This window comes from Podarcis liolepis (genome assembly GCF_965112155.1).
Source record: "Podarcis liolepis genome assembly, chromosome: 2".
NCBI lineage: Eukaryota > Metazoa > Chordata > Lepidosauria > Squamata > Lacertidae > Podarcis > Podarcis liolepis.
The window spans coordinates 41007442-41034338 of record NC_139555.1 but is presented as its reverse complement, the minus strand read 5'-3'; the positions used below and the strand labels follow the sequence as shown (position 1 = coordinate 41034338).

Sequence of the window (26897 nt, the reverse complement as noted above, 5' to 3'; positions counted from 1 at the left end):
AAAATCAAGTAATGGTTAATTATTTAATTGGTTCTTTTTTTTTTTTTTACCCAGACATTCTAATCCTTTGCTTAAAAATCTCCTTGTCTCACTCCACCCCAGTCACGCCACATCCTCATCTCTGTTTTTACTATATCATGCTTGGGGCAAAATTCTGAATGCCCAGCAAGCACAGAGAGCCTTTTCCCAAAGCAAGCCATCTGACTTAAAAGAAGAAAGGAGCTGGTGTGAACCTCGGTCCTATGCAGGCTTACTCAGATGTAAGGCCAGTTGAATCCAGTGGGACTTACAGGAATACTAATATTGCAACTTTAGTATTGTAATTTTCCCAGTTACCGTATTTTTCGCTCTATTAGACACACCAGACTACAAGACACACCTAGTTTTTGGAGGAGGAAAACAAGAAAAAAATATTCTGAATCTCAGAAGCCAGAACAGCAAGAGGGATCGCTGTGCAGTGAAAGCAGCAATCCCTCTTGCTGTTCTGGCTTCTGGGATAGCTGTGCAGCCTGCATTTGCTCCATAAGACGCACACACATTTCCCCTTACTTTTTAGGAGGGAAAAAGTGAGTCTTATAGAGCAAAAAATACGGTATTTTAAAAAGATCTGGTTTCCAGTTTCCCTAAATCTGCTCCTTCAACACACGTGTATAATAGCACTGACTTGCTGGCACGAGGCCACAGCATGCTTGAAAATGCAGGAAAGAGAAGAAAAAGAGGAGGAGGAGGAAAGAAATGAAGAAATCAACTTCTGCTCTGAAAAGCACAAACAGAAAGTTGTGGGGATTTTGCCATCAATGAGCTACAGCAGCAGAGGCCCCAGCCACAGCTTCGTGAACATTAATTGAGCAAACTGAAAGTCTGTCTACATGCAGTGATAACACTACAGTGAAGTCACTCTGATGCCAAGAATTCAATCATGCTGCAGATGTCTTGAAGCTCCAGAGAAGCCAGTGGTTTCATACACTTCCACCCAGATTACATCTAAGTCCAGTTTTGTGTCCCAGAAAGGATCATCCCATCACTTTCCCTTTAGACTTGTTATGGTGATATTCTGGAACCTCAATTCTGGCAGGTGGTCTCTTCCCCCACAACTTTTTATCCTTTGTCTCAGCAGACTGGGGACTCTGACTTTCTGTTGCTATAAAAAATACAAAGGCAGTGAATTTCCTTCTTCAGCTGAGAAAAGAGTATTACGTTTAAGTCTGCTTTCCCCTGCACTCCAGTTCAAAGATTCTAGGACATCCTCTCCTGGATTTTAGGAATTTATTAAAGCCTGTCGTATTTCCCCTTCCCTGTCAAATGTTAAAAACAGAAAGGCCTTCGGGGGGTGGGGGGAACAAGGATGAGGCTTTCCGTGGTCCTTCATAAAGGCCAGAAACACATCTGGTCATAAACTGGACAAAGATTTCTTGGAACTGCATCTGACCTCCGGTGTGATTTCCAGAACATTGTGCTGACATATCTGCTAGACATCCCCTGTGACACAGCTCAGTCAAAAAATGGATGAGAACTATTCAGGGGTTCCCTGTTTTTGTGATCATATCTTGGTGCACGTGCTTGCAGCTTCTAAAGCGTAGGAGCTCTGCACTTGCACAGATGCTCTCATTTGTCATACCTTTGGTATTTGGCTTCAGGAAATAAGATTATTTCACAGATGAAAATGTAAACAGGGCCCAAATCAGCCACTGCCCAAGAAGAGCTGTGGTAGAGAAGGGAGGAGAAATGCAAAGGGATAGTTGTGGTCTCTTGATCAGAAGGGCTGCTTGTTTATTCCTACATGCTGGGGACTTGTTTTCATGCTCATCGTATTTAGCTGCTTCAGGTAGATGATCAAACCTTGGTTCAAAATTTCTCTGATTTTGTGGGCTTCAGAAGTGTTGCTTCGTATCACCTTGTGGAATAAAGTTATCAACTGAACAAAATGAAATTGAATCACTGATTAAAAACAGCAGCAGCAGCAATACAAACTCAAATGGCAACATCATATGTCATCACAATGCAAGCCGCCATGGCAATAACAGAAGGCAAGGTGTGGTCAATCAAGGAGGATTTCTAAAGGATAGCCACATTACAAACTACAGTATTCACCAAAGAGGTTGAAAATTCAGGTACAGTGGTGCCTCGCAAGACGAAAAGAATCCGTTCTGTGATTCTCTTCGTCTAGCGTTTTTTTTGTCTTGCGAAGCAAGCCCATTGACGGATTAGAGGATTAGCGCTATTAGCGGCTTTTAGCGGCTTATCAGCTTATCGGATCAGCTGATAAGCGGCTTAGAAAAGGGGGGGGGAACCTGCAGGAACTCGCAAGACATTTTCGTCTTGCGAAGCAAGCCCATAGGAGATTCGTTTTGCGAAGCACCTCCAAAACGGAAAACACTTTCATCTAGCGAGTTTTCCGTCTTGTGAGGCATTCGTCTTGCGGGGCACCACTGTACTGCTGACCTCTGTTTCCCCCCACAAACTCTAAGAATGAACAAACCAAAAAAGTAAGCATTTTGCTGTAACAATCTTCACAAACTACCAGTGATTCTGTGTATAGTGCTGGGGCAATTTAATAATGCAGAAATATGGAATCTCACATGAGGACAAAACTATTAATAGAACACGGTCATCTGAAGAATGATAATTGAGACCATTGAAATGTACAAGTGATTCAAATTAATGCACACAAGAACACTGATGTGGAATTTTAGAAGCAATGAAAAGGACTTGTGAGGAAACACATAGCAGCAGTACCTGAGCTGAAGCTCTGTGCACACTTTATTGGCAAAAGCCCCATTGAATTCAGTGGGACTTAAGGATCCATAGAATTTGGCTAATAGAATGACCCAAAGAATGGAGGAAAAGCTGGACAACCTTGGCTGACAATTGTGAGGTGCTAATGTAACACTGTGTGAGCCACAATGGTTCTAACTCCTTGCATAGTTAGGGAGTTCTGAGAGTTTGCATGTCCCCACCACTTCTGTAACACAACTTGTGAGGTGGGTTGTACATACATACAAGCATTCACCACCCCTACCCTTTGTTGAGGAGAAAGGGTTGAATGAAAAGTGTATAAATTAGGCTTTGGTTAATTAAACAATATATCACCTTTTAAACTGGGAGTTTTGTTTTTGTTTGTTACTATGGTATTTTTGTGTGTGTTTTAATATTGTAAATTGCCCAGTGATCCTCAGATGAAGGGTGGTATACAAATTTAATCAATGATGATGATGATATTGTTGCAGCTTAAACCCTTATAATTATATTATCACTAAATGAATGCAATATGCTTAGAATTCAGAATCGTTGCTCGTTTCACAGCCAGTTATACACAACTTTTTAAAATATACACTGTGATAAAATATAGATATGAAAATGATGCACACAGCACACTAGTGGTGGTGGGGAGACTCCTATAAATAGTAAGCCATAACCATACAAAATGACACAGGATTGTTTTAGAACATGAAGACAAATCAGCACATACAAGGTATATGAATACACATACCATAGAAGCTAAATTAATGCTTACTTGTGAAAAATATGTAAGATACATTTAGGCAAATGATCTCTGATACTGGTAAATTGTGTTTCTTGAGTTCGTAAACTTTGTCTCCTTTGCCAAAGTATAGCTTCCTGTGTAACAAAAAGCTCTTGATCTTAAAAGAATGTAAATTCCTTCTGTTACTCTTTCACTGTTAAATGGTCACATTCTAAATCAATATCTAGCTTGACAGAAGATTTAGTCTTTTCTGTACCTTTCAATACATTGACACACAGAGAGATTAGTGTTTGGAAATTATTGTGACATATTTAGTGAACTGGCTTGACCGACCTGTCTTTGGACAGGCATATCCCAGCATGTTCTAGCATTGTTGACAGATGGATTCTGGGACTTCTAAATGTATGACTATGAACATCTTAGTGACAGAGATAGAAAGAGAAACAACAACCCTAGACCGTAAACTCAAGGCTAGACTTTAATTTTATTTCCAAGTGTCACATTCATTCACTATTTTTGAGGTTTGAATCACACCTCTGTGTCATTGAAAATACGAATGTTTCAAATGCAAAGCAAGAAGAAAAGAAAAAAGAAGTCCATCTCAAGAGGGAAAACCTAGATTTAATAAGTGAACTGACAAAAATAAATAAACAATGAGTACTGAATGTTCTTCTACATACCTGCTACTGAAACATATTAGATTTCCCCAACAAAGAGCCATGCAACCCCAGTAAAATACATATTCACAGATAATTTGATTGTCATGAGCTGTATCACTGGAGACTGACTAGTATGATTGACAAAGATTCAATAGCTCAAATGTCAAGCTTATCTTAAAGACTTAAATGAGAAATAATCTGAATTGTGTAGGCTCTGGTTCAGCAAACAGCTAGCTCGAAATGTTGAATTAAGTTTTCAAAAGGTGGGATGACAACATTTCATAATCCCATGAGCCCTGGCTTAGTAGGCAGCTTAACTCTAAAAGTGAAAAGAATGCAAGAAGAATTAATGTTGACTGGTTATGATGGTTATATGCATCATCTGTGCTTATTTATAGAAGAGGTGGAGCACCTCAGGTCCAGGGGGTCCAATGTGGCCCTCCAGACCACTCTGTCTGGCCCCTGGAACTCTCCTCAGGCCTCACCCATCACTGGCCCTGCTTAACACTCAGTATTTTTGCCTGGCTGGAATGTGCCCTTGAACTCTAATGCATTGTTTGTCCTGTTGGAGGACAGAGAGGAGTTTATGTTTTATATATAGAAAGTAAAATTTACATTTGTTGCTCTGTCCATTTTTGCCTCTTGCCCCTACTGGCATGCGGCCATCAGAAGGGTCACAGAATGGCATGGGGCCCTTGGGCTGAAAAGGTTCCTTGCCACTGATATATAGGAACATAGGAAGCTATCTAAAACTGAGTTGCACCATATAGCTAGATCATGTACCACAAACCGGCAGCAGCTGTTCAGGGTTTCAGACCAGGGTCTTTTTCAGCTCAATGTGGAGGTGCTGGGGATTGAACTTTGGACCTTCTAGCATGTAATGTATGTGCTCTACAACTGAGCCATAACCCTTTCCTGACTAGATTGCGAAGGCAGTATGCCTCTCGAATGCCAGCTGCTGAAGGAAAGGAGTGGGGTTATTGCTTTCATGCCTTGCTTGCCTTCTCAAGAGGCATCTGGTTAGCCTTTGACAATTTATGGCTGTCGCTTGTTGGCTAATGATGGACCATTGGTTTGATTCAGCAGAGCTCCCCCTGAATGCTCTTCAACAGGAATTTAGCTAGGAGAATTCACCACAATCTGCTGAGTTTAGTTATTGTTCCAGCTACAGAACAGGTGTTTCAATGACCTCTAGAGAGAAAAGGAAACCCTTCCTCTTCTTCTTGCTCCCACCAGCTGTGATGATTGGAGGTTGATAGTGAGGCTGGAACAGAATATTTCCTGAAGCACTGAACAAAGAGCAAACGTACAGAAATTGAATGGTGGGGAAATAATTCGAGGTGTGGCATTAGGCAAGTCCACTCAGCAGCAGTAAATGTCTGCTTCAAAACTTTTAAATTCATTTTAGGCCACAAGTATATTAATAATCTTTGTGGTGTAATGTAGTAGCTGGCACTGATTGTCCATCATGTTGCTTTCAGATTTTCTGGGGAAAGTTGCTGTGCTTATAGAGCACTGCTATAATAATGAGGCGATACCTGCAGTCCAGGGCACTGGCTATTCTCACCTCATTCCTATAGCTTTGCTACAAAAAATCTTGCTGTCTTTGAATACTCTTGCTAGTTGACGATGCTTGTTCTTTTTGGAAAATCCTTCCTTCCTCTCCAGCTCCTCACCTCTGATCCTCTTGTTGTGTGTTCCCCCCACAGCATGTGATTGCCATCCCGTGGGTGCGGCTGGAAAAACCTGTAATCAAACCACAGGGCAATGTCCCTGCAAAGATGGCGTGACAGGCATCACTTGCAACCGATGTGCCAAAGGTTACCAGCAAAGCAGATCTCCCATTGCCCCCTGCATAAGTAGGTGGATGCGCTTTCCGACATTGGTACCATAACGTAATGGATCCTAAATCTGGTCTGCTTACTAACACCTGATTGGATAGACTTAATTAATTTAGCTAGAGATACTGTTGGCCACTTTTCACATTGCAGTTTTCATGGGTAGTTGTTACAGGTCCACATTGTGAACCTAAAACTTCAGGTTTTAAGGCACATTCACTTCCACCACTATTTCAACTCACTTATGCGTGAAAATGCACAGTGAAGAGCTGGGGCTAATAGCAAGGAAAGATGTATATGAACCTGGAAACTGGGATAGGTTTGGTGAGTACACAGTGAAACTGTGTAATGTATACCCATTAAAGCTGTAATTTGTGCAGTGGCCCTGTGTGTTGTATGTCCAGGTTGAATTTTGCATGTCTCTATGTATATAAATATATGGATGAATCATACATATATCTTATTGATCACACTAGTAAGGTGATGCGAGTACAAGTTCCCACTTAAACAAAAGATTTCAAAGTTCAAAACATGATTTTCTGTGTTGCAGAACCATTTTTTCTAGCAATGCCAGCGATAAACTACTACTGTTTTTTAATTATGTTTGCTTATAATCATGTTTGGGTGTAGTCAATGTTTTCCTCCTAAAAGCATTAGACAGCCTGGGTTCCATCATTGTCCAGAGCAACTTTCATACCAAAGCAGTTGGTTCTGTCTCTGTCATACAGAGAAAAAGAAATCAAAGACCAAAGCAACTTTGAAAAGCCAAAAAGAAACACAGAACAGCCATATAATGGCCATTACCCTGTTTCCTTAATACTAATGCAAAAATAAATAAGGTCATGGTTGAAAGAATCAAGTCTTTGAATAACTTCTCAGGATGCATTTCTGATAATCTGGAATAGTCACGGAAATTTCATACTCTTACACTGTTATGGAGTATTTATGGTCTGAAGGCATATGATGCAGGAACCTCGCTGCAGCTGCCCTCTCCCTACAGCTTCTTTAAAATAAGATAAAAGATGTGAGAAACATCTGATCATGGATCCTCTTCATCACATACAGTATGAGACTCTAGAACTCACTACAAGGAACTGAAAGGAGATTATTCCTAGAACCAAATATGGCTCCAGGAAATATATGCCTTTCTCTTCTCTGATGGAGTCCTGATTACATCAAAATCATTGGAGACATTGTTCTTGTTTGCTATGATATTTAGATGGACACAACTAGATGTGCTTGATGAAGGCAAACTCTAGGTTAGCGCTGCACTAAAATGTACATGCACACACTTGCTGAACACCCTCTCTGGTCCCTGAAGGTTCATTTGCACAATCACTTTTTTTTCCTGACAACTTTTGAACTTGTCTTGTGAAAACGTTCATTCCTGGAGAGAGTAACAACTTTTACCTTTTCTTGTTTATCCTTCCCTTGTTTGCCTTTTCTTCTTTACCACAGAGATACCTGTTGTTCCTCCCACCACTGTGGCCAGTAGCACAGAAGAACCTGCAGGTATGTTATACTTTTTATCCTGTTCAAACTGCCGGGGGGGGGGGGATATCCTGTTACAAAGACAAGATAGGTCTGCTCCCCAAGTTATAGCAACAACAAAGTAAGCAGGACTGAAACTTATTCAAGGCTTTTTCCTATAGGTCATAAGCGTAATATTTTGTTTTTTTCATTTAAGAATACAATAATTAACATTAAATGTCAAGAATGGGTTATTACATAGCAAAAGAAATAGTGTTTGTGTAGTATTGTGTAAAAAAACAGGCTCTGGGAAATAATTAAGTACACAGATTTAAACTGCAAAAAGACATGGAAAAGGCAAAAATTGTGTGAAATGAATGGCTAGCAATCCCAGAAGTCTTTGCACCAACCTTTGAGGCTTGTGGAGAGTTGGAGTTTGAGAGAAAGCTTTGGAGGGAGTGATTGTGGTGGAGTTTGGCGGATTTTGTGGAGTTTGGTACTTCAGGAGACCAGTCTGCCCCCCTTGTCATTTTTTTCAACATCATCCTCTAGCAATGAGGAAAACTGAGAGCCCCCATTGCCACCATTCATGCCATTGTGGTAAGTGCTGCTGGCTTTTTTAAGGGGTTTTCACGAGTTTCCAGAGGTTTAGAGGGTGTTTACAGGCATTTTAGATGGTGTCCCCCACTATATGTGATTTCATGTATATGTGGAGTACCTGGGAATGCAAACCCTGTGTAAGTGTATTTTACAGTCTTGTGGGTAGCCTGACCTTGAGCAGAACAAATTTGACAAACAGATGGAAGTAAAGAACCAGCTATTTAAATATGTTATTATTGTATCTTTTAAGGAACATTAGCAACATCACTGTTGTGGTACTCATTTATTCTTGTCGTCATCTGCTACTTTCAGTTTAGGCTAAAAGCTATAGAAGTGCAAGTTTTTATTCTCTTTTCACAGAAAATTATTTACAGGGTAGAGAGGGAGTAGTAAACACTCAAACTTGCAACAGTATCTCCTGGATTCCTAAATTTTAAAAAATTATTATTTATTCATTCCCCTGCGTATATCATTTTCAATGGAACAATCCATCTTTTCAGAAGCAGATTGCAGCACAAGGCGCCTTCTCTTTAAAAGCACAAGGAAAGTTCAGCCAAACTGAACAATCTGATTGGCGGTGGGTCCCTAAGTGCATGATATCCCTTCAGTAGCAATTTTATTGACGTTTTTAAGCACCACTTTAGTCAGAGAGGATGAGCTCCCATATTTTATCATTTTTATTTGACTGCCTAGCCCACTTGGGAGTGTGGCACCTTTCAGATTCCATCATTGCACACTTCCCCAGAAGTCCACAACACTGTCTTGGCTACATGTCACTTGGCATAAGCGCAGGTGATAGCACAGCCACCCCTAAATGCAATCTGAGGGCTGTCTGAACATTGCAATCCAAAAGAAGAAATCTGGCTGGAAGTTATATGTAGCAGCCCATTGGACAGAATCACTTTGCCGCACTTCTTCAAGAGTGTGTGTGTTGTTGTGGATAGAGTGCTCTGGTCAGACTGCAACATTCAGTTTCAAATCCTCAGTCATGAAACTCGCTGGGTGACCTTGGGCCTGTCACTTATCTCGAGGTTTAATCTGCCAAACAGGGTCGTTGGAATAATAAAATGTGGGAATGAATGCTAATGTGGGGAATCTAGCTCCTTGGAGGAATGGCAGGATATAAATAAATGCTCAAGTTGAAAGTGGCTCCAAATCTGAAAGAAAAGGGAATGTATATTTTGTAGAGAAATCTCAAATGGATCACAAGCCAAGACCAGCTTTAGTGTGAAAGAGAGAAAACATTGCCCTTGCTGGTTCTGCACCAGGGTTTGCTTTAGTTATATAACATCTGCATTTGACTGGAAAAGCAATTAAAATTCATTTGCTTTTATAAAATTGCTCTTTGCCAACGTTTTGAGCCAGCAGCCTTGCTGAACATTTTAAGCTGAGCAACCTGGACATTTTCTACTTCTCTCTCATTTTATATTTCTACTCCTAGACCTTGTCTTGCTGCTGGAGGGTAGCAATGGGCAGGTGGGCAATTCATGGGATAGCCGTGTGGCTGCTTAGACAAGGATTTAGTCTCTCACGTTGGTTATTGCAGTGCACCTTCAAAAACACTTTGGAAGTTTGGGGGAGTATGATATGCTGCAGTTCATCTTTGACAGGTTACTCATGACAGGTCTTGGTAAAATTGCTTCTAGCTTTGCTGGCTTCCTGTTAGCTTCTGGGCCCAGTTAGCAGTATGAGTGACGAACTTTAAACCAGGGTACAGGCTAGGTCAACTAACCCCAGCATTTTGGAACTGAACATTTTGGATGGGTGCTGCAGTCCATCTGAAATTTTTGGGTTGGGGAAAACTTTGTCTTAGGGCCTGTATATCCTACTGATGGAGGCCATCCTGTGGAATGCTCTGCCAGCAGTTGGCTCCTTTGCTGCCATTTTTCTGTTCAGTTTCTGTTAATTGGTTCTCGTGGGAAACTTGCAGATTCTAGCTTCACCAATTAACTCCAGCTGGTGTCAATTTACTCTTGGCAGAAAGCCCAGGTCTGCTTGACCTAGAAACTACTCACTCTGATTGGTTAACGAGCAGCACTCAACTCTGTTATCTAGGGATTGCTAGCTCAGTTTGGTGTGAGGTGTGTTAGGAGTTAGAAGTGCTGTGTATGGTTATGAGAGAGAGAAAGAAAGAGAGGATTTATTTTGCTTTTATTTGTATGCAGAAACTCTGCTGGTTTTATTTTTCCTTTTAATAAATCCTGTAAATAGTTATTCTGAGTCTAGAGGACTAGTCATTACCGCCGCAACTAGCTTCTTCGCTGTGCAGGAAAACTCTGCTACGTTTGGGCTAAAGCCAATAGGGCTATGCCTGACACTTCAAAGTTCCATGAGGTTATGGGCATTGTGCTGCCAGCCTGAGTTGCGGTGGTGTCAGCATTAACGGCGTTGGTTCCAGTAGTTCCAGAAGTTGTTGTTCTCTGGCTGGTTCCTGACCGTGGTGAGCTGGTGACGCAGCGGATACAAGGACAACAGCTGCAGCGTGTGAGTGCTGGGTGCTGTGGTTCCTGTTTTCTCTCTCGGTGGTCGTGAGTAGCTGGTTCCGGGTTCCAGGGACATCGCTCTCAAGATGGCCTCACAACCAGTTCAGATGGCTTTTGAGCGTCTGAATGACTCCAATTACTTGCTGTGGTCGGAACGCATGCAGGCAGTGCTGCAGAGGGATCGTCTCTGGCAAGTGGTGAGTAAGTTTCCTGCGAAGCCTAATGATGAAGACCTTGATAAAGACCAAAGAGCAAGGGCCACAATTGTCTTGGGGCTGGAAGATTCCCAGTTGCCGTATGTGAGGGGAATCAAGACAGCTAGAGGTGTGTGGCAAGCACTTAAAGAACTCCATGTGCGTGAGACAGCAGTTTCCAAGCTGTTCATTCGCAAGGCATTGTACAAGGCAATGTTACAGCCTGGGGTTACAATGCAGGAACACCTACACAGTTTACAGTTAAAGTTTGCTGCGCTACAGGAAAGAGACTGTGCATTAGACCAGCAGGAGAAGGTGGCTATTATTTTGAGTTCTCTCCCGGAAAGCTGGGATAATTTAGTTTTGTCTCTAGAAGGCATACAGGAGCGTGATTTATCAGTCAGTTACGTTACTGGGCGCTTGATTGAAGAATGGCAGAAGAGGCAAGAAAGGTCGTTGGCTGCAGAGGCTTCTACAGGCGGGCGGTTTGGAAGGAGTTCTCATGCCGTGCCAGAGGTGAAGCAAAAGCAGCGTACTGGTGAGGAGTCAGCGTTTGCTGTTAGGCGTTGTTTCCGATGTGGGTCTTCAGCGCATCTAAAACGACAATGTCCGGAGTTGGTCAAGTCTCAGTTGCCGGTGCAGGAGCAGAGACGAGATCAGCAGCAGCAGCAGCAGCGTAAAAAGAAATTCTTCAAACAAAAACAGTCGGCTCAGCTGGTGACCGCCAAGGTCAAGATTGCTGATGAGAAACAAGCGGTCTGGGTGGTCGATTCGGGAGCGTCTCGCCATATCGTGAATTCAGATGAATTGTTTGTTTCCAAGAACTCAGCACAGCGCAGCCAGGTGGCTCTAGCAGACGGAAGTACTTCCGAAGTGATTTCGGGGGGTGCAGTTTTTGTTCCTTGTCTTCGTGAATGCCTGCAAAATGTACTTTGTGTGCCTTCATTAAGGAGCAATCTGATGTCTGTAGATTGTTTGCTAAAAGCTGGGTTTAAAGTGTATTTTGAAGGAGACAGTTGCATTATTAAGAAGGCTGGTGAGATTTTAGGCACTGCTAAGTCAGAGGGAGGCTTGTTTTGGCTTAAAGCAGGATCTCAAGTTGCAGCAGTAGTCAGCAAATCTCAGCCTGCAGTGAATAACAAAGCTATACATGACAACTGTGTGCACTTATTGCATAGGAAAATGGGGCATGCTTGCTGGAAAAGTGTACTAAAAATGTCTGAATTGGCTGATGGGGGTAATTTAAAGAGTTGTAACAAGTACCTTGATTGTAATGTGTGTAAAAAGGTTAAAACCCACAGAGTCTCTTACCCCAGAAGTGACAGAGTTAGTGAGTCACCGCTACAGCTGGTTCACATGGACGTAATTGGTCCATTTGCTGTAAGCAGGGGTGGATCGCGCTTTTCACTAACAATTGTGGATGACGCCACGCGTTACTCTTGGGTTTTTCCCATGAAGAATAAGGGTGACGTGTTCACTAAGTTTAAAGGCTGGGTGGCATCTGTGGAAAGATTTCTGTCCATTAAACTCAAAAGGATTCAGACGGACAGAGGTGGCGAATTTATGTCAAATGCCTTTAAAGATTGGTTACAAAAGCGTGGCATTGGGCATAGAAAAACGAACGTTTTTTCCCCAGAGGAGAATGGCGTTGCAGAGCGAAAAAACAGATCTTTACAGGATATGATGTTTGCCATGCTTGATGATGCTGATTTGCCCATGTCTTATTGGGGGGAGAGCATGCTCACCGCGTGTTATCTCCAAAATAGGCTCTTTCATCAAACAATAGGTACAACCCCGTACTTTAAATTGTTTCAGAAAAAACCTAAAATTGACCATTTGCATGTGTTTGGATCAAAAGCCTGGGTATTAATTCCGAAACAAATGAGGAAGAAGGGAGATCCTAAGACCAAACAGTTAGTGTTTGTGGGTTACCAGGAGCTGGGAAAAGGTTTCCGCTTTGCTGAAGGGACAAATGGCATTGTGATCTCCAGGAATGCCAGTTTTTGTGAACATAGTGGCTGGGAGAGACTACATGCCAATACTGAGGTTTGGTTTGAACCTTCCCAGGAGCTTCATGACTCTGAAGGTAGACACAGAGAATCAGAGTCTGAGGGGGAGGAAAGTTCAGATAAGAGCTCTCAAGAAAGTGGAGTTAGCCAGAGACCAGTTGCTAAGCAACAAAAGAGAGGTCGTAGTTCTGAGGAGGAAAGTGGGTCAGAAGAAAAATTTTCTCCCAGAAGATCTAAAAGACAAAACAAAGGAGTGCCTCCGGTGCGTTTTTCTCCTGATACTGCAAATGTGTTTAGTGTAATTGCAGAACCCAAGAGTTTTCAGGAGGTGTTAAAGTTACCAAAAGAGGAGGCAGAGCACTGGAAACAGGCAATGGAGGAAGAGATGTCCTCTCTGAATGAGCACAAGGTTTTTACACCAGTAGCAGCGCCTGAGGGGGCAAAGATTGTAGGCTGCAGGTGGGTGTACAAACTTAAACCTCTGGTGACAGGAGAGTACAAATACAAAGCTCGTTTAGTTGCTCAAGGATACTCTCAGAGGCCTGGAAAAGATTATGACGAGACTTTTTCCCCAACTGCTAAGGGGGACAGTGTAAGGCTGATTTTAACGCTTGGAGCAAAGAGAAAACTCCTGTTAAACCATTTTGACATTCAGACTGCATATTTACATGCATCAATATCAGAAGACCTGTATCTAGCTGAACCGCCTGGTTATGAGACAGGTTCCAATAGAGTGTTGAAATTAAACAAAGCTCTATATGGTCTCAAACAGGCTGCAAGATCTTGGAACAAATGTTTCCATGAGGCCTTAGTGTCATTTGGTTTTAAGCAGAGTACAGCTGACAATTGTGTTTATGTACGTGGTACAGGCAGTGATCAAGAGTTTTGTCTGATTTATGTAGATGATGTATTGTATGCCTGCAAAACAGATAAACAAACTAAAAGATTTGCCAAGCAATTGTCCAGTAAGTTCAAAAACAAAAGACTTAGGCCCGGTTAGGACATATCTAGGGTTGGAAGTGTGCTGGGCCCAAGATGGCAGCTGCCTAATTAGTCAGCAGAACAAAGTTAAACAACTACTGACTACATACAGGATGCAGGATTGCAAAGGGGCAGCGGTGCCTATGGATCCAGGTTTCATAAAAACACTTCACATAGATGAGAGTCCTGAATTTGAACATCCTGATGTATATCACTCTGTAATTGGAAGTTTATTGTATCTAGCACAGTGGTCCAGACCTGATATTAGCTACGCAGTAGGCATATTAAGTAGATTGGTCTCAAAACCCACACTAAATGCCTGGAAAGGGGTAAAACAAGTTCTGAGGTATCTCAAGCAGACAATTGGCTATATGTTACAATTAAATTCTTCAGAGGATGAAATGTTGAGTTGCTACTGTGATAGTGACTGGGGAAATTTGCCAGATAGAAAATCTGTCACAGGACTAGTCATAATGGTCGGTGGAGCTTTAATCAGCTGGCGGTCACGCAAGCAAGACATTGTAAGTGTGTCATCAACGGAATCAGAGTACGCCGCATTGAGTGAATTGTGCAACGAGGTGATTTATTTCAAGCATTTGTTAGCAGATTTAAATGTAAATTGTGGAGAACCAGTACAAGTTTACATTGATAATCAAGCTTGTATAACCTTAAGTAAAACAGAGGGTTTCAAATCGCGTTCCAAACATATCTCTGTAAAATACCAAAATGTACGTTGCTGTGTACAAGACAATGTAATCACCTGTACTTATGTATCAAGTGAAGAAAATGTAGCAGATGTGTTAACTAAACCATTGGCAAAGGTAAAGAACAAGCGAATGTGCAAGGGTTTAGGTTTGCTGGAAAAATGATCTCCTACATAGGTGTATTTGGTGTTAATTGTTCAGCAGAATCTGTGAGGGGGTGTTCAGTTTCTGTTAATTGGTTCTCGTGGGAAACTTGCAGATTCTAGCTTCACCAATTAACTCCAGCTGGTGTCAATTTACTCTTGGCAGAAAGCCCAGGTCTGCTTGACCTAGAAACTACTCACTCTGATTGGTTAACGAGCAGCACTCAACTCTGTTATCTAGGGATTGCTAGCTCAGTTTGGTGTGAGGTGTGTTAGGAGTTAGAAGTGCTGTGTATGGTTATGAGAGAGAGAAAGAAAGAGAGGATTTATTTTGCTTTTATTTGTATGCAGAAACTCTGCTGGTTTTATTTTTCCTTTTAATAAATCCTGTAAATAGTTATTCTGAGTCTAGAGGACTAGTCATTACCGCCGCAACTAGCTTCTTCGCTGTGCAGGAAAACTCTGCTACGTTTGGGCTAAAGCCAATAGGGCTATGCCTGACACTTCAAAGTTCCATGATTTTCTGGCAGTTTTTAATACATTGCTTCTTTCTTTCTTTCTTTCTTTCTTTCTTTCTTTCTTTCTTTCTTTCTTTCTTTCTTCTTTCCTTCCTTCTTTCTCTTTTCACAGTATAGTGAGTAACCAAGGAGTTGGTTTCTGCTGTTTCTTTCTACAGTTATGTTCTAAGTGTAGCTGCACTGTGGGGATGTGCCTGTTGTCCCAGTATTGTGCCTTTGTTAGTGGTAGTACTGCAGGTTTTATAATGATTGTGCACTGCTTTACTTGTCACTTTTGTGGTAGAGACTCAATATATAAACTGAGAAATGTTGCCCCAAAGTTGTAATGATTCCAGGGTGTGTTTTTGCTTTTGCTTGTATGGCTGCGTATGTTATGGCTGTTGTTTGTTTGAGTCATCTCAATCTGTTTGCTTTGTAGGCACTTTTCTGTGGTCCGTTTGCTCTGTTCCTGGCACATTGGCCTCTGGCTTGTGCAGCAGGTATATCTGTGGAGGGCTACTGAATGGGAATATAGCTCTGGCTTCAAGCAGAGGATTGCATTGTTGGATGAGATGACTAGAAGATGCTCTGACATTCACTCTGAAGGGGCTGACCAGGCAGGAATTTGGCTGAGAAACAGGCACACCATCCATGTCTGTGTGAGGGCTGTGTGTGTGTGTGTGTGCACATGTGTGCATGTCAGAGAGAGAAGAGGGGGGTGGATTGATGAAGAGAAGGGAAGGAGAGAGAAAGAGAGAGAGAAAAGGGGGAGTGGCCATGCCTACTTTTTGGCCTTGGCCCTGACCACCAGTGGTATGCAGCCCCCAACCAATATGGCCCCCAGCCCTGAAGTTTGCCTAGCCCTGATTTAGTGCATTCCAACTGTGATTGTAGACATGGATTGTTTCAGCTAAACAAACCTTCATTGACTTAAATGAATTATTCCATATGGTAAACTTGGCCTGTGAGCCACATTACGAAGTTCAGCACGACTTACCTCTCTTCTGGTGTACCAGCATCCAGCCTTGCCAGTTTTCCCTACCAGTTGCTGTTAGCGTCATTCATTTCTGGCTGCAAATTCTTTCCTGGATTATAGAATTGCTGCTGCTCAAAAGGCTAATCTGTATACACTGGGCAGCTACTGGAAATAATAACTGGAAAAAATTCTTTGCTCTGTTGTAGGCCTAGGGTTTCCTGTAGGTCTTATCACGTTCCTAGGATTTCCCACAAAGTATAGGAGCAGAATAGTGTAAGATATGACCTGTTCTATCTTGGCTATCTGTGTGCTTCATTTGCAGCAGCTGTGATATAATGCAGTTACGCAAATGCTTGGACTGACCTAAGCTGGGCAGGACAACAGCCCAGAGGCCATACTGTAGGGAACATTCTTTCTCTGCCCCTGGAGATGGGCTGCATTTGGCCTTTCGATTTCCTCATTTTGCAGTTCCATAAACACTTTAGCTGAGAGAAATGGGGATAGGAGAGAGAAGGTGGGGAGAAAACTCTGGTAATTTTCCTGATAATCGGGAAGGCGAACCACTGTGACTCTGGAATGGCTATGTTGACTGACATTGCCGTTAGCATTGTTATACTTTGTAAAATATGAATTCATGTTCTAAATTAAATACATGACAATTCAGATTAGAACGATACTGTAGGTTGGTGGTTTAGTATTATTTCATCTGACATGCAACCAGCACAATTTCCACCCCCCCCCATTTTTAAAAAAACTTTTAACATAAAAATACATTTAATTAACATTTGCAGTGGGGTTGTCATTTTACACAGGATCAGCTACATGAAGGATTAGACCTCTCCAGAAAGTTGTATGGGCTGTTGGGAGTAGTCATAAATCCCACTGTTTGTTGATAAAGTCAATGAATGGGTGTCATATAGCATAGAATGAGTCTGTTTTGTGGTTTCCCCTGCAAACTGGGCATGGCAAGTTAGTTTTTTCTGACAGGGCTACCTGCCAGACTCTATCTAGCCACTTGAAGGGAAGAAACTAGGCTTTATTTCACCCGGGTCAAAGACTCACTTTGGTACCCCCTCCCATGCGCATTTGTGTACACAGAGAGAGACAGGGAACCTCAATGGCACCCCTCTGGAGGCTTCACCCAGGGCAAAAAAACCTGGCTACCCCCATAGCTATGGCTCTGCCACTTGTCATGTGAAAGGTGTGCAACTAGTACAAATATGAATGGGGACGCTCAATCCTATGCTTGTTCCTTGGTAGTAAGTTCCATGTGGGAGGAAGTTCCAGTCATAAGGAGCAGCAAGGGGAAATGTTACTTCAGGTAGCAACCTTTGAATGGCTGAGGATGGTAGAGCTTGACAAAATGATCTCTTGCAAAATATGTGCAGACAAGGACAGATGAGGCTAGGGAAGGTTTTGAATGCTGAAGACAAGAAGGGACTTAAAGATGAGGGCCAAACGTCAAAGTTTTGAGAGAGCTTAATAATTTTGGGAGGCAAAGGGAAGTATCAAATAGAATACCAAGGCTTTGTGCCTGGTCAACTGGGTGGACGGTGACACCAGTAACGGACAAAGAGATGATGGCTTGGGAGGAAAGATGAGAAGTTTGTTTTTAATCACGCTGAGCTTGAGACTATGTTGAAGCATCTAAGCAGAAATATCAGAAATGTAGTTGAAAATGCAAACAAAGTATTCCCTAGCGGGGAACCTTTAGCCCTCCAGATGTTGTTGGATTACAACTTGCATCATGCCTGACCATTTACCATGGTCATTATCCAACAACATCCGAAGGATTACGGGCTTCCCATCCCTGCTCCTATTGTTATCACGTTGCTGGATTTTGTTGGATTCCAGTTTTCTTGCCTTCTGAAATGTGAGGTACCTTGTGACACCTCCATTTGAGCTCTGATATGATGAAGCAGCAAAGTGGGGGAGACAGATGCTGCTGCAGTGAGCTCTGAATGAGATACTCCGGTGCTAAGCAGTACGCTCAAGCTTTAATAACAAAACATCTTGGCTGCTCCTTGTCCTTCCTGCCTTCATACCCTAATGGGAGAGACCCTAAAATGGCATTCAGCAAGTTAACACTATCCCCTTGCTTTCAGCAAGAACACATCACAATGGAGCCCCCTTACAATGGAGGGAGCCGAAGGTCATGACAAGGGTTAGAAGGCGCCCACCAGGGGCTATGACTTGCTGTCAAACATAAAGCAAAGTCCTTTGTACATCCCACCGCCACCTCTGGGTTTGAGCCCTTTCATTCTGCTTTGGTTTTGCGGGTGGATATGGCTGCTTTTCCACAATAGGGCATCTTGATAGAAGCTAGAAGGGAAGGAAGCAGGTGTGGGTACCCTTGACAACTGCATTCCATTCTCCTCTGAAACACTTACATATAGTAGAAATTCTTCATTGTAATTTAAAATAGATGTGCATTTTTAATATGCCACTTTCCCACAATTCTTTGACAATACTATTCTAATTCCCAATAATTGTATCATCGTTTAGGGGTGGGGGTGAGAGAGGCATTGATGCATGATTTAAAAATAAAATGTTTGTTCTGAAGGGAGGTCCCATATGTAAATTTCCTCCCCAACTAAGCCCAAATAAACAGTAGGTGGGAACCAAAGATGGTATAATGATTTCACTTCAAGATTTGCTTTATGAAGTCACATAGGCAGTTTACACTTTTAGCTGTGGGGTGAACCAGGAAACATGATGAAATTTTGTGTAGTGAAAATCTATTGAGCAGAGTCTGCCATTGGTTACTCGTGCAAGTCCCTTCTCTTAAACTGGTAGTATTACTCTGGATTTGCTACTCTTGAAAGTGCAGTGCAATATGGATGTGCTCCAGCTCTTCTCTGGAGCTTGAAAGGAAGTGGATCATCTCACACCACACTTCCAAGTGCCTGGATTGCCTCTGAAGTTCAACATAGTTGTTTTATTACCTGTATACCTTGTTTTTGTTCTGTGATGGGATGCAAGTTAACATACACGGATTTACAATCAGTGTGCCATGCAGGCCAGGCACTGACAAGGATCAGAACTGCTTTGCTTAATCAAGGTTATTGTATCATGTGCCTCCAGACTGTTTTCTGGAACACATAAGCGGTAAGACACTGCCCCTCCCCTGCTAGTGAAGGGTCAGGAATCTGGCAATCACACATTTTAGCAGGCTAGCTAGACCAGACAAAATGTGCAAGCCCCTGATGGCCAGGGCTGAAGTACTCCCAAGTGTAACCCACCTTCCTTTTTTGTTCTCTTAAACCCAGTTTCAGTGTGATGGTATCACTTTCCTTTCTGGAGCCCAAGCAGTATGTTCTCTGCTTCTAGAAGCCTCTGAAGGGTGAATAAGAATTTTAAAGAAGTACTGCTGCCACTCAAGAAACAGAAACTTCTACGGTCCCCGTGGCATCCAGTTCAACTCATTGTCCCACTCTTGATGACATACTATTTTCTGTCTATCCTTGGACAAGTATTTTGCTGCTTCTTTTCATATGCTAAAGTCTTGCACAGTTGGACTTGCATTGGATTGAAAGATGGGAGGTGTATTCCAGCCCTTGGAAGGGTGAGCTGAATACTTGGGACAATTGTTGTTTAGGGGTAATTTGGGGAGCCCAGGGAGCATGAGCTCAAAGTTGATTGTGTGCTCCCCCCTCTGCTACCCGCCATCTTGCAAGGTTTCTAAAAGATTAAACTCACCTTTAACTTGTTTCTTATTCCTGTTTGTCTTCCCCATCATCTGCAAATGACAGGCAAGGCAGAAAATCTGCCCTGTGTTCAGACAGTAGGAAAAATCTCATCAAGTTGGTTTCCTATTCCTGCTTTTAACTGGGCAGATCTGAAATCAGCAGGGTTGTATTCCTTAAAGGGAGCTGTAATCAGGAACTCTTAAATTTGCCAGCACACAGCAGTTCACAAGTACACCCTCTCGAACTATCATTGGGCAACCCATGAACAAGAAGAAAACTCTTTCTGCTTGATTATAATACTGTGGTGGCTATGAGTATATTCTCTTGGGCTGTAAGGCTGCGGGGACAAGGAGGGGCCACAGACAGATTTATTAATGGTGCCTCGGCTCCCACAGAAGCCTGCCCAAGTCTTGATTTCCGTCCTGGCAGCCCCAAGTGAGAGGCTTTAATCTAATTTCATGCCTTATTTGCGCCAATTTGTTTTTCAATCAATCTTGCTCAGCAAGAAGAAAGGATATTGCTAGGGGCTTATTTGTTCGGTCTTGTTCCAAGGGTGAGGTTAATAGCAGTTATGCTTTGCTGGGATTGCTGCAGGGTTCATGGAGCTTTACTTGTTCACTTCAGCTCCCTGTTTGCATCTGGCACATCCTCTTCTGCCCTAACTTTACATACCAACCACGCTTTACATACCAAGGGCACTTGAACCAGTTTGAGCAGCAGAACCCTGCAACTTGACTTCAGTAGGACTTTTGTTCTTAAAATAGATTATATGTCTCTGCAATTGTTGTTGTTAAATTTATTACAGGCCCTTCACCAGCAGATCCCAAGGCAGGTTACAAATAATTTAAAATTAAGAATTAGGAAGTTTCAGTTACTAATAAGAAGCACTACAAAGCTGTTTAAACACTATGAACAGACCAAGACCCGTGCCAGGCATGCTGTAGAAGTGGGAAGAGAGAGGAAGCCAAACTTCCCCTTTCCATTCTCCTAGATCTCATCCAAAGGGGTGTGGTGCATATTCACCCCCATGGGTGAGCTGGGTGTTCTTCCACTGCAGGAACAAACACAGTGGGGAAAATATCTATGAAGGGCAGGGCCAATCTACCCTGCTTTGTGTGAGACATGGAAGCATGGGGAGAGGAAGTGTGCTTCTTTAGAATATCCAGTGTGGCTCCAAGGGAGCTGGTATCAGTGAATTAGAATTTGTCAGCACAAAAGCTGTAACTCTGCTCTAGTGAATCTGTAGAATTATCTAGCCAACCTCCTCGGAATCACCTTGAGCATATGAACTGCACCTGCAGCAGAATGTAAATTTGCATATACAATGTAATTTTGCATATACAACCTAGGACTAGCAAAATAGTGTCACCACGCAATTGCTTTGGGATTCAGGGAGGACCACTGTCAGGTTTTAGACCCTGTTTGTGAGAGCTAGTGCTTTCACATAACAGTCGGCTCTGGTTACTTGTATAGCTTGTTATAAATGACATGTCTGCACAAATGCTGCCCAGTTTCAAGACCGAGGCAGCCTTGCACACTTTAGGTGATAATGGGGGAGCAGCTGGTACGGGCCTTAGCTAGTGCCAAACTGTGGAGGAAATCCATTTGGTTTAGCCATTGTCTCTACCACTACAAAGCAAGCAAGTAAAAACCAGATGGCTATTGAACTATGTTCTTGTTTCTTACTTCCATTCTCCAGCTGCTAGAAGGTTTAAGGAAGTCTGGACATGTTTAGCCAGGCCAAAAGTAAATAGATATTTATTTATTTGTTTGTTGCTGTTATGTATGCATTAAGCATTTGAAAATACTGATAAGCCCTGTACAAAGAGTAGAATAGACAAATCTCTGCAATAATAGCATTCATTCTAACATGGGCATGCCTGATATATATGCTATAGAAAAGGAAGAGTAATGTTTGACATGTCAAGTGTGATGCTATTCTTGAAAATCAAATATAAAAAGATACATTAAATGGTTCCAGAATAGCATTTTAAAAATTGAATAACAGAAACAGACAATACACTAAAAATACACACACAAAATTAACAAAATAACTTATACAAGTCCCTTTTGATAGTAAAGTAAAAAAAATAAATCAGAAGTGGATGAAATGGATTCATCTATAAAATTATAAATGGGATATAAAAACACAATGTACATTGAACAATGAAGGAAATAAAAAAAAGAAAAAGGTCTTGCCTGTTCACCGACTCCACCAAATAAAATAAATTTTGATGGGATTTGCTACCCATGTGATTGTGATGTCATATATTTAATAAATAACTCTCTAAACAGAGGAGACATTTGACCCCTCAAATATTACACCAGACTGAAAATCTTCATGGAGTTGGTTTATTGTCTTTCCTCCACCACTGACAAGACTTTCGCTTTTTTAAAATTTAAAGAGAGGTATAATATCAGTCAAAGGAACAAATAAAACTGAGTTTCTCTTCAGCCTGATGTGAGCCCTGTCTGTCAGTGCCACATGATGACATTCCTAATCCACACAAGGCATACTAAGCAGTTTACACATGTATGACGTCACAAGTCATAACTTGCATAGAGGTTTCATGTTAATCCTGTTCTTAGAATGCCTTCTATGAGGAAGTTTCTTCTTCTGTGAAGTAGTTCTCATGTAACACACAGTTAGCGTTCTGTCTGATAGATCCACCCAGGCTTTGTGCTGAATTATGGTACCAAGGCAGGACCACTGCATGCCATTTTCTGCAGTGGGAACAGCATCTCCAGCCCCAGCCCCTCAGTGACCCGTCACCTTAAGGTTGCAAAGATAAAGGCAGGCTCAATCAATGAAAGGCTTGAAGCAGCAAAACATTTGGAGGAAATTGTAGCTATTTGGCAGAGAAAGCAGACACTGGCTCTGCAAAAGCATTTTTACTGTCACCCATGGAACCATTTGCTGCTCTGAAGTTGATCTTGAAGATATTAAAACCAATAAACTCACTCCAAGGACAGATTGAGCCTGAACATAAAATCATAGAATTGTAGGATGGGATGGGACCTGCATATCACTGAGTTCTTGTAGCAAGAGTAAGGAATCATCACTAACTGATTGGCCTACTTTATCTGAATTGTATTTTAACATGGGAGATAGAAATGGTGCCAGATATTCTGTTAGCAAAAGCAATACCCCAGGTAACCTACCTGTGAGGTGTTTCCTGCTTTAGCTTTGGACTTCTCATTGCACCCTTTCCCTCCAGCACTGGCTGCATGATTATGGAGGGCCATGTGGCTCATATTTGTGTTTTGGAGAAACGTCTGAAAATGTTCGGATGGTTTACCTGGAAATGGCTGTTCTCTCTAACTGGAATTTGTTTTGGGATTTAGTGGAAACCTAAAGTCAACCCTCGTGTCTCATTCCTTTTTAACACTTTGATGTGATCAGCTATGGAGAATGGGTAATTTTACTAGTTCTTTTCCTGCTCCTCAGAGCAGGATTTTATTACAGTTTTGGCCCATTGTTCAATGACACCATTTCTCCTTCTCTTACATTCTATACCTCATGCTGAAATTGTGGCCTGCTGCAGGATTTGGGGTCAAGCAGCTTCTTATAAAGGGGTTTGGAGACCTGGCTTTGCAGCTGGAACTCAAAGCAGCTGGAGCATGCAGTTCCACAGAGACTGGATTAACTTGAAATTATGCTGTCTGTTGACTCGTTGGCCCATATTTTCGCTATGTGTGTTGTACTGTATAGAGCTTAGTAGCTACCCAAGCAAATGCATTGATCCCTTTTTAATGAAGTGTGCGCATGGTACCCACAGGTAGTTTTCTTGTCATCTTTAGCTGTTCGATCTTCTCAGGAGACAGGTGCTGCCTGCTCCTGCACACTGGGTGTGACGTAGTAGCACAAGAGAACAAGGAATTTTGCAGGCATGGAAAATGTCTAAGCAACGTTCTTATTTAGGGTGTTTGATTCATCTAGCTGTAGAAACAGAGCCAACTCCTCCAAAAGATCAGCTCTGAAGTCTGCTTCACAGGTAACTTTCATGTGACTTGGAGATTATTTGTAGTGTTCTGTCTCACCTAAGCATGTTATCCTGCTTAAAACTGTATGGCAAATTTTATGTTGGAGCTCATAATGGGAAAGCCATAATAGTTGCCATACGACCCGGAGACATCATGTCTCTGTGTTCTCCCCATCCCAGTTTGTTTCTCTGTGAGATACGTTCTGTTCCTGAATCAGACACAAGTGCAACAGTGCTGAATAGTTCTGAGAAATCAAGATGATGATATTGATGATGACCATTCTGAGTGGGCAACTGGTGAGCAGCCATGAGAAATGAACCCCAAGAAATGTGAATACACAGGGAAATAAAACATGAAGCAGAAGAAGGAATAAAACAGATGTGCTGTGAACAATATGAACCAATCTCCCACAAAATACAACCAGAATATCATGTACTGCAAACATGTCCACTTTGTCTCTCAAGCATCTGGCATTCCATCTGGGATGATGCATCCCAGCCGACACAAGAAGTGCACTTTGTCATAGGCTCCAAATAGCTCTAGCACCGTTGCTCAAGAAGTGTTTAGTGCTGTGCGGTTTTAGTGCCAGGCATTCTGATTATCCTATGATCTCCATCCCCACATGAACACCATCCTGTGAGCACAGACAGCAGCATGCTGGGAATTCCTTGTTCAAGGATTAGTAGATCATAGAAGGATCAGGGCAGGGAGGTTTTTCAGGCAAGGCTGTGTGTCAGTTGCTGCCCAGCACATGGAAACCCCAATGGTGGGTTTTTAATGCTGTCCACACTGTGCAAATACAAGAAGCACTAAAAAAGGTGAGCGCACTGATTTGTGAAGGAATCATTCAGAAAATAACTAAGCTGACAGATAGGAAAGGGGAAAAAATGCTCCTGACATGTTCTGAAGCTGCAAATGAGACAAAACAGCCGCCACACCTTTTTATCCTGCTTTAAGGATTTTAAAATTATATATATTAAAATTATATATATATTAAAGGTACCATTTCCCAAATCTGTTCTGTTTTGACTGGACAAGAGATTGCTGGGTTTGAGGTTGCAGCTTGCTTGTTTGTTTAAATAAGACTTAATATTTTCTCCAATCTGGGGAGGTTTATGTGTGTTGTGTTCCCCTGTGGTACCCCAGCTCCTGGAGAGCCTTGCTCTTCTTACAAACTACACAAGTGGGCTTCCACCTGCTGAGCCCCGGTACTTTGGCCTTGGTCAGGGCAGTAGACACACTCCACAAAGCTTCTCTCACATTCCCACCCCCCCAAAGAGTGCTTGGTCCAAACAGAGAGAGAATCAAGATGCAGAAGAGTGAATATGCTGTACATGCCTTGTGTTACAGTGAAGGAAATGGGGGATAAAAGCATCATCTACTACAGCACATCTGTAGTCCTGTTTTGGTTCTGTGCATAGATGCTGAGCCATAATGCAGCAGGTTAGCAACACTGTCCTTAATAGATAAACCTAAATGCTCTCTGTTGTTGCTAGATAGTTTCTGTGTCAATTGTGAAGGGGCTATGTGTAGTTTGAGGCAAGCAGGAATACTAGTGAAAAGTATTTGGAGTTGTACTCTTCCACCCTTCTCAAGCGTTACATCGAGATGGCAAGTGAAATTGCCATCAGTGAAATCTTAAACAAGTCTTCAAGAGATGCCTGAAAGTCAAAAGCAAGGGTGTATGCAGAATCTCTGTTGGAAGAGTATTGCTCAGCTTGAGACCAGTGATGCTAAACAGTTAGAAGCAATAACGCCAGAAGTTCCATGCAGAAATAAGGTTCCGTTGGGGTATTGCCAGTGTACATTTCATTTTCTCAAGCAGCAGTCCAAGGCCTAAAGCCTGGGAGATCACTCACCACCTCAGTATTGTATGCAACAGTCTGAGCCTTGCATTGGTTCCTAGGGGATCAGCCAGAAATATTAGTGATTAATCAACTCAATTGAGACAATGTACTTTTATTGTCCCAACAAAGGAAATGGCATGCAGAGGGAAAAACATAGAAAAAATAAGAAACAAAATTTCCTTCAAAAAGTGCATATTCTTGGGTATTGGGGAAAGGTAGAAGTAAACAAAAAGGACTGCACAGAAACATGAATTTGAACCACAATTCCATTTAGAACTTAAATGAAAGCTTGACTTATTATTCAATTTTACATCTTGATATATTATACAAGTAGCTTTGTTTCAACCCCAAACTGACCCAAAATTGCTTTTATCATCTCTTGGTTGAAAATGTCTGTCTTACTTTTCTTTGTTGCTGCTTGCAAGCATGCTCGCAGCTTCTGTTGATGGATCAGTAATTGGAAGCAGTCAGAACAGTGTTCAACACAGTGGATGGGGGCTCTAGCCAACCTGGTAACACACATTCAAGTTTTTGCTCATTGACTTGGGATAGAGAATTCAACTTTTCCTCCAGGACTTGGAAAATGACTATAATAATGCAGCCCTACTCTTACAGAAGACAATGGCAAGACCCCCATTGAATGTAACTGAATTGCAGCCTTTGCTAGTGGTGAACTAACTGAGGTTAGGTGAGATGAGTCTTTTTTTTAAATATATTGTCAGTAGATCCACAGAACTATTCCATAGTAAATAGTTCAAGGACAAATATATTAGTGTGAGATGGGCCCAGAACAATTCACTGTATGGTAAAAGATGGACCAGGAACAACAAGGAGCGTTAGTCAGGCTGAAAGAAGCACCCAACCCTTCATGATGTTTGCTTTATAGCAGTGGGCAGATAGCTTTAACCGTCCGTATGGGGCTGCCTTCCTTCTCCATTTCTGGTCCTTCTAATCCTGATGTGGCCAATGTCTTTCCACAAGGGATACACACTTATCTTAGGCAATAATTAGAGCTGTTGAACTGTATTTGTACTGAACCATATTTAATCAGTAGGCAAAGCTCTGCATTAGGCAGTGGTGGAAAAGAAGGGCAGAGGGAGGTTGTAGGTGTGAATGTGGTGGGGCTGGACCTTTCCCTTCCTCCATTGCTCATGAGTATAAATATGAAAATTTCTAAGTATTTTTATTACCTTTATCTGTACATCCTGTTTGCAACACAGTCAGGTAGGTAATTATACTATATGGATTTATAACCTTAAAGGATGCTGTTCTGGCTTGGAAGGAGGGATATCAGTAAATAATATTACTGTGGTTGCTCATTTCCATTGTATAGTCCCCT

The 26897-nt window shown here is 42.1% G+C and overlaps 1 protein-coding gene and 1 long non-coding RNA gene across 5 annotated transcripts in view; one reads left to right on the top strand and one right to left on the bottom strand.

Annotated features, from left to right (window-relative positions):
* The window catches only part of NTN1 (netrin 1), a 135629-nt gene that overhangs the window by 90387 nt on the left and 18345 nt on the right, over nucleotides 1-26897 (top strand). For 3 of the 4 annotated variants that reach the window (XR_014522121.1, XM_083487571.1, XM_083487570.1), the window contains exons 4-5: nucleotides 5853-6002; nucleotides 7440-7493. Coding sequence is in view for 3 of the 4 variants with exons in the window: in XM_083487571.1 (XP_083343697.1) it covers nucleotides 5853-6002; nucleotides 7440-7493 (204 nt within the window). In the remaining variant the exon portion in view is untranslated. The remainder of the gene's footprint in view (nucleotides 1-5852; nucleotides 6003-7439; nucleotides 7494-26897) is intronic. The other variant, XM_083487572.1, reaches the window with a different exon arrangement.
* LOC310699633 overlaps nucleotides 21772-26897 on the bottom strand; it is a 116262-nt gene continuing 111136 nt past the window's right edge. The window contains exon 2 of the long non-coding RNA XR_014522176.1: nucleotides 21772-26204. This is a non-coding gene — a long non-coding RNA (uncharacterized lncRNA). The remainder of the gene's footprint in view (nucleotides 26205-26897) is intronic.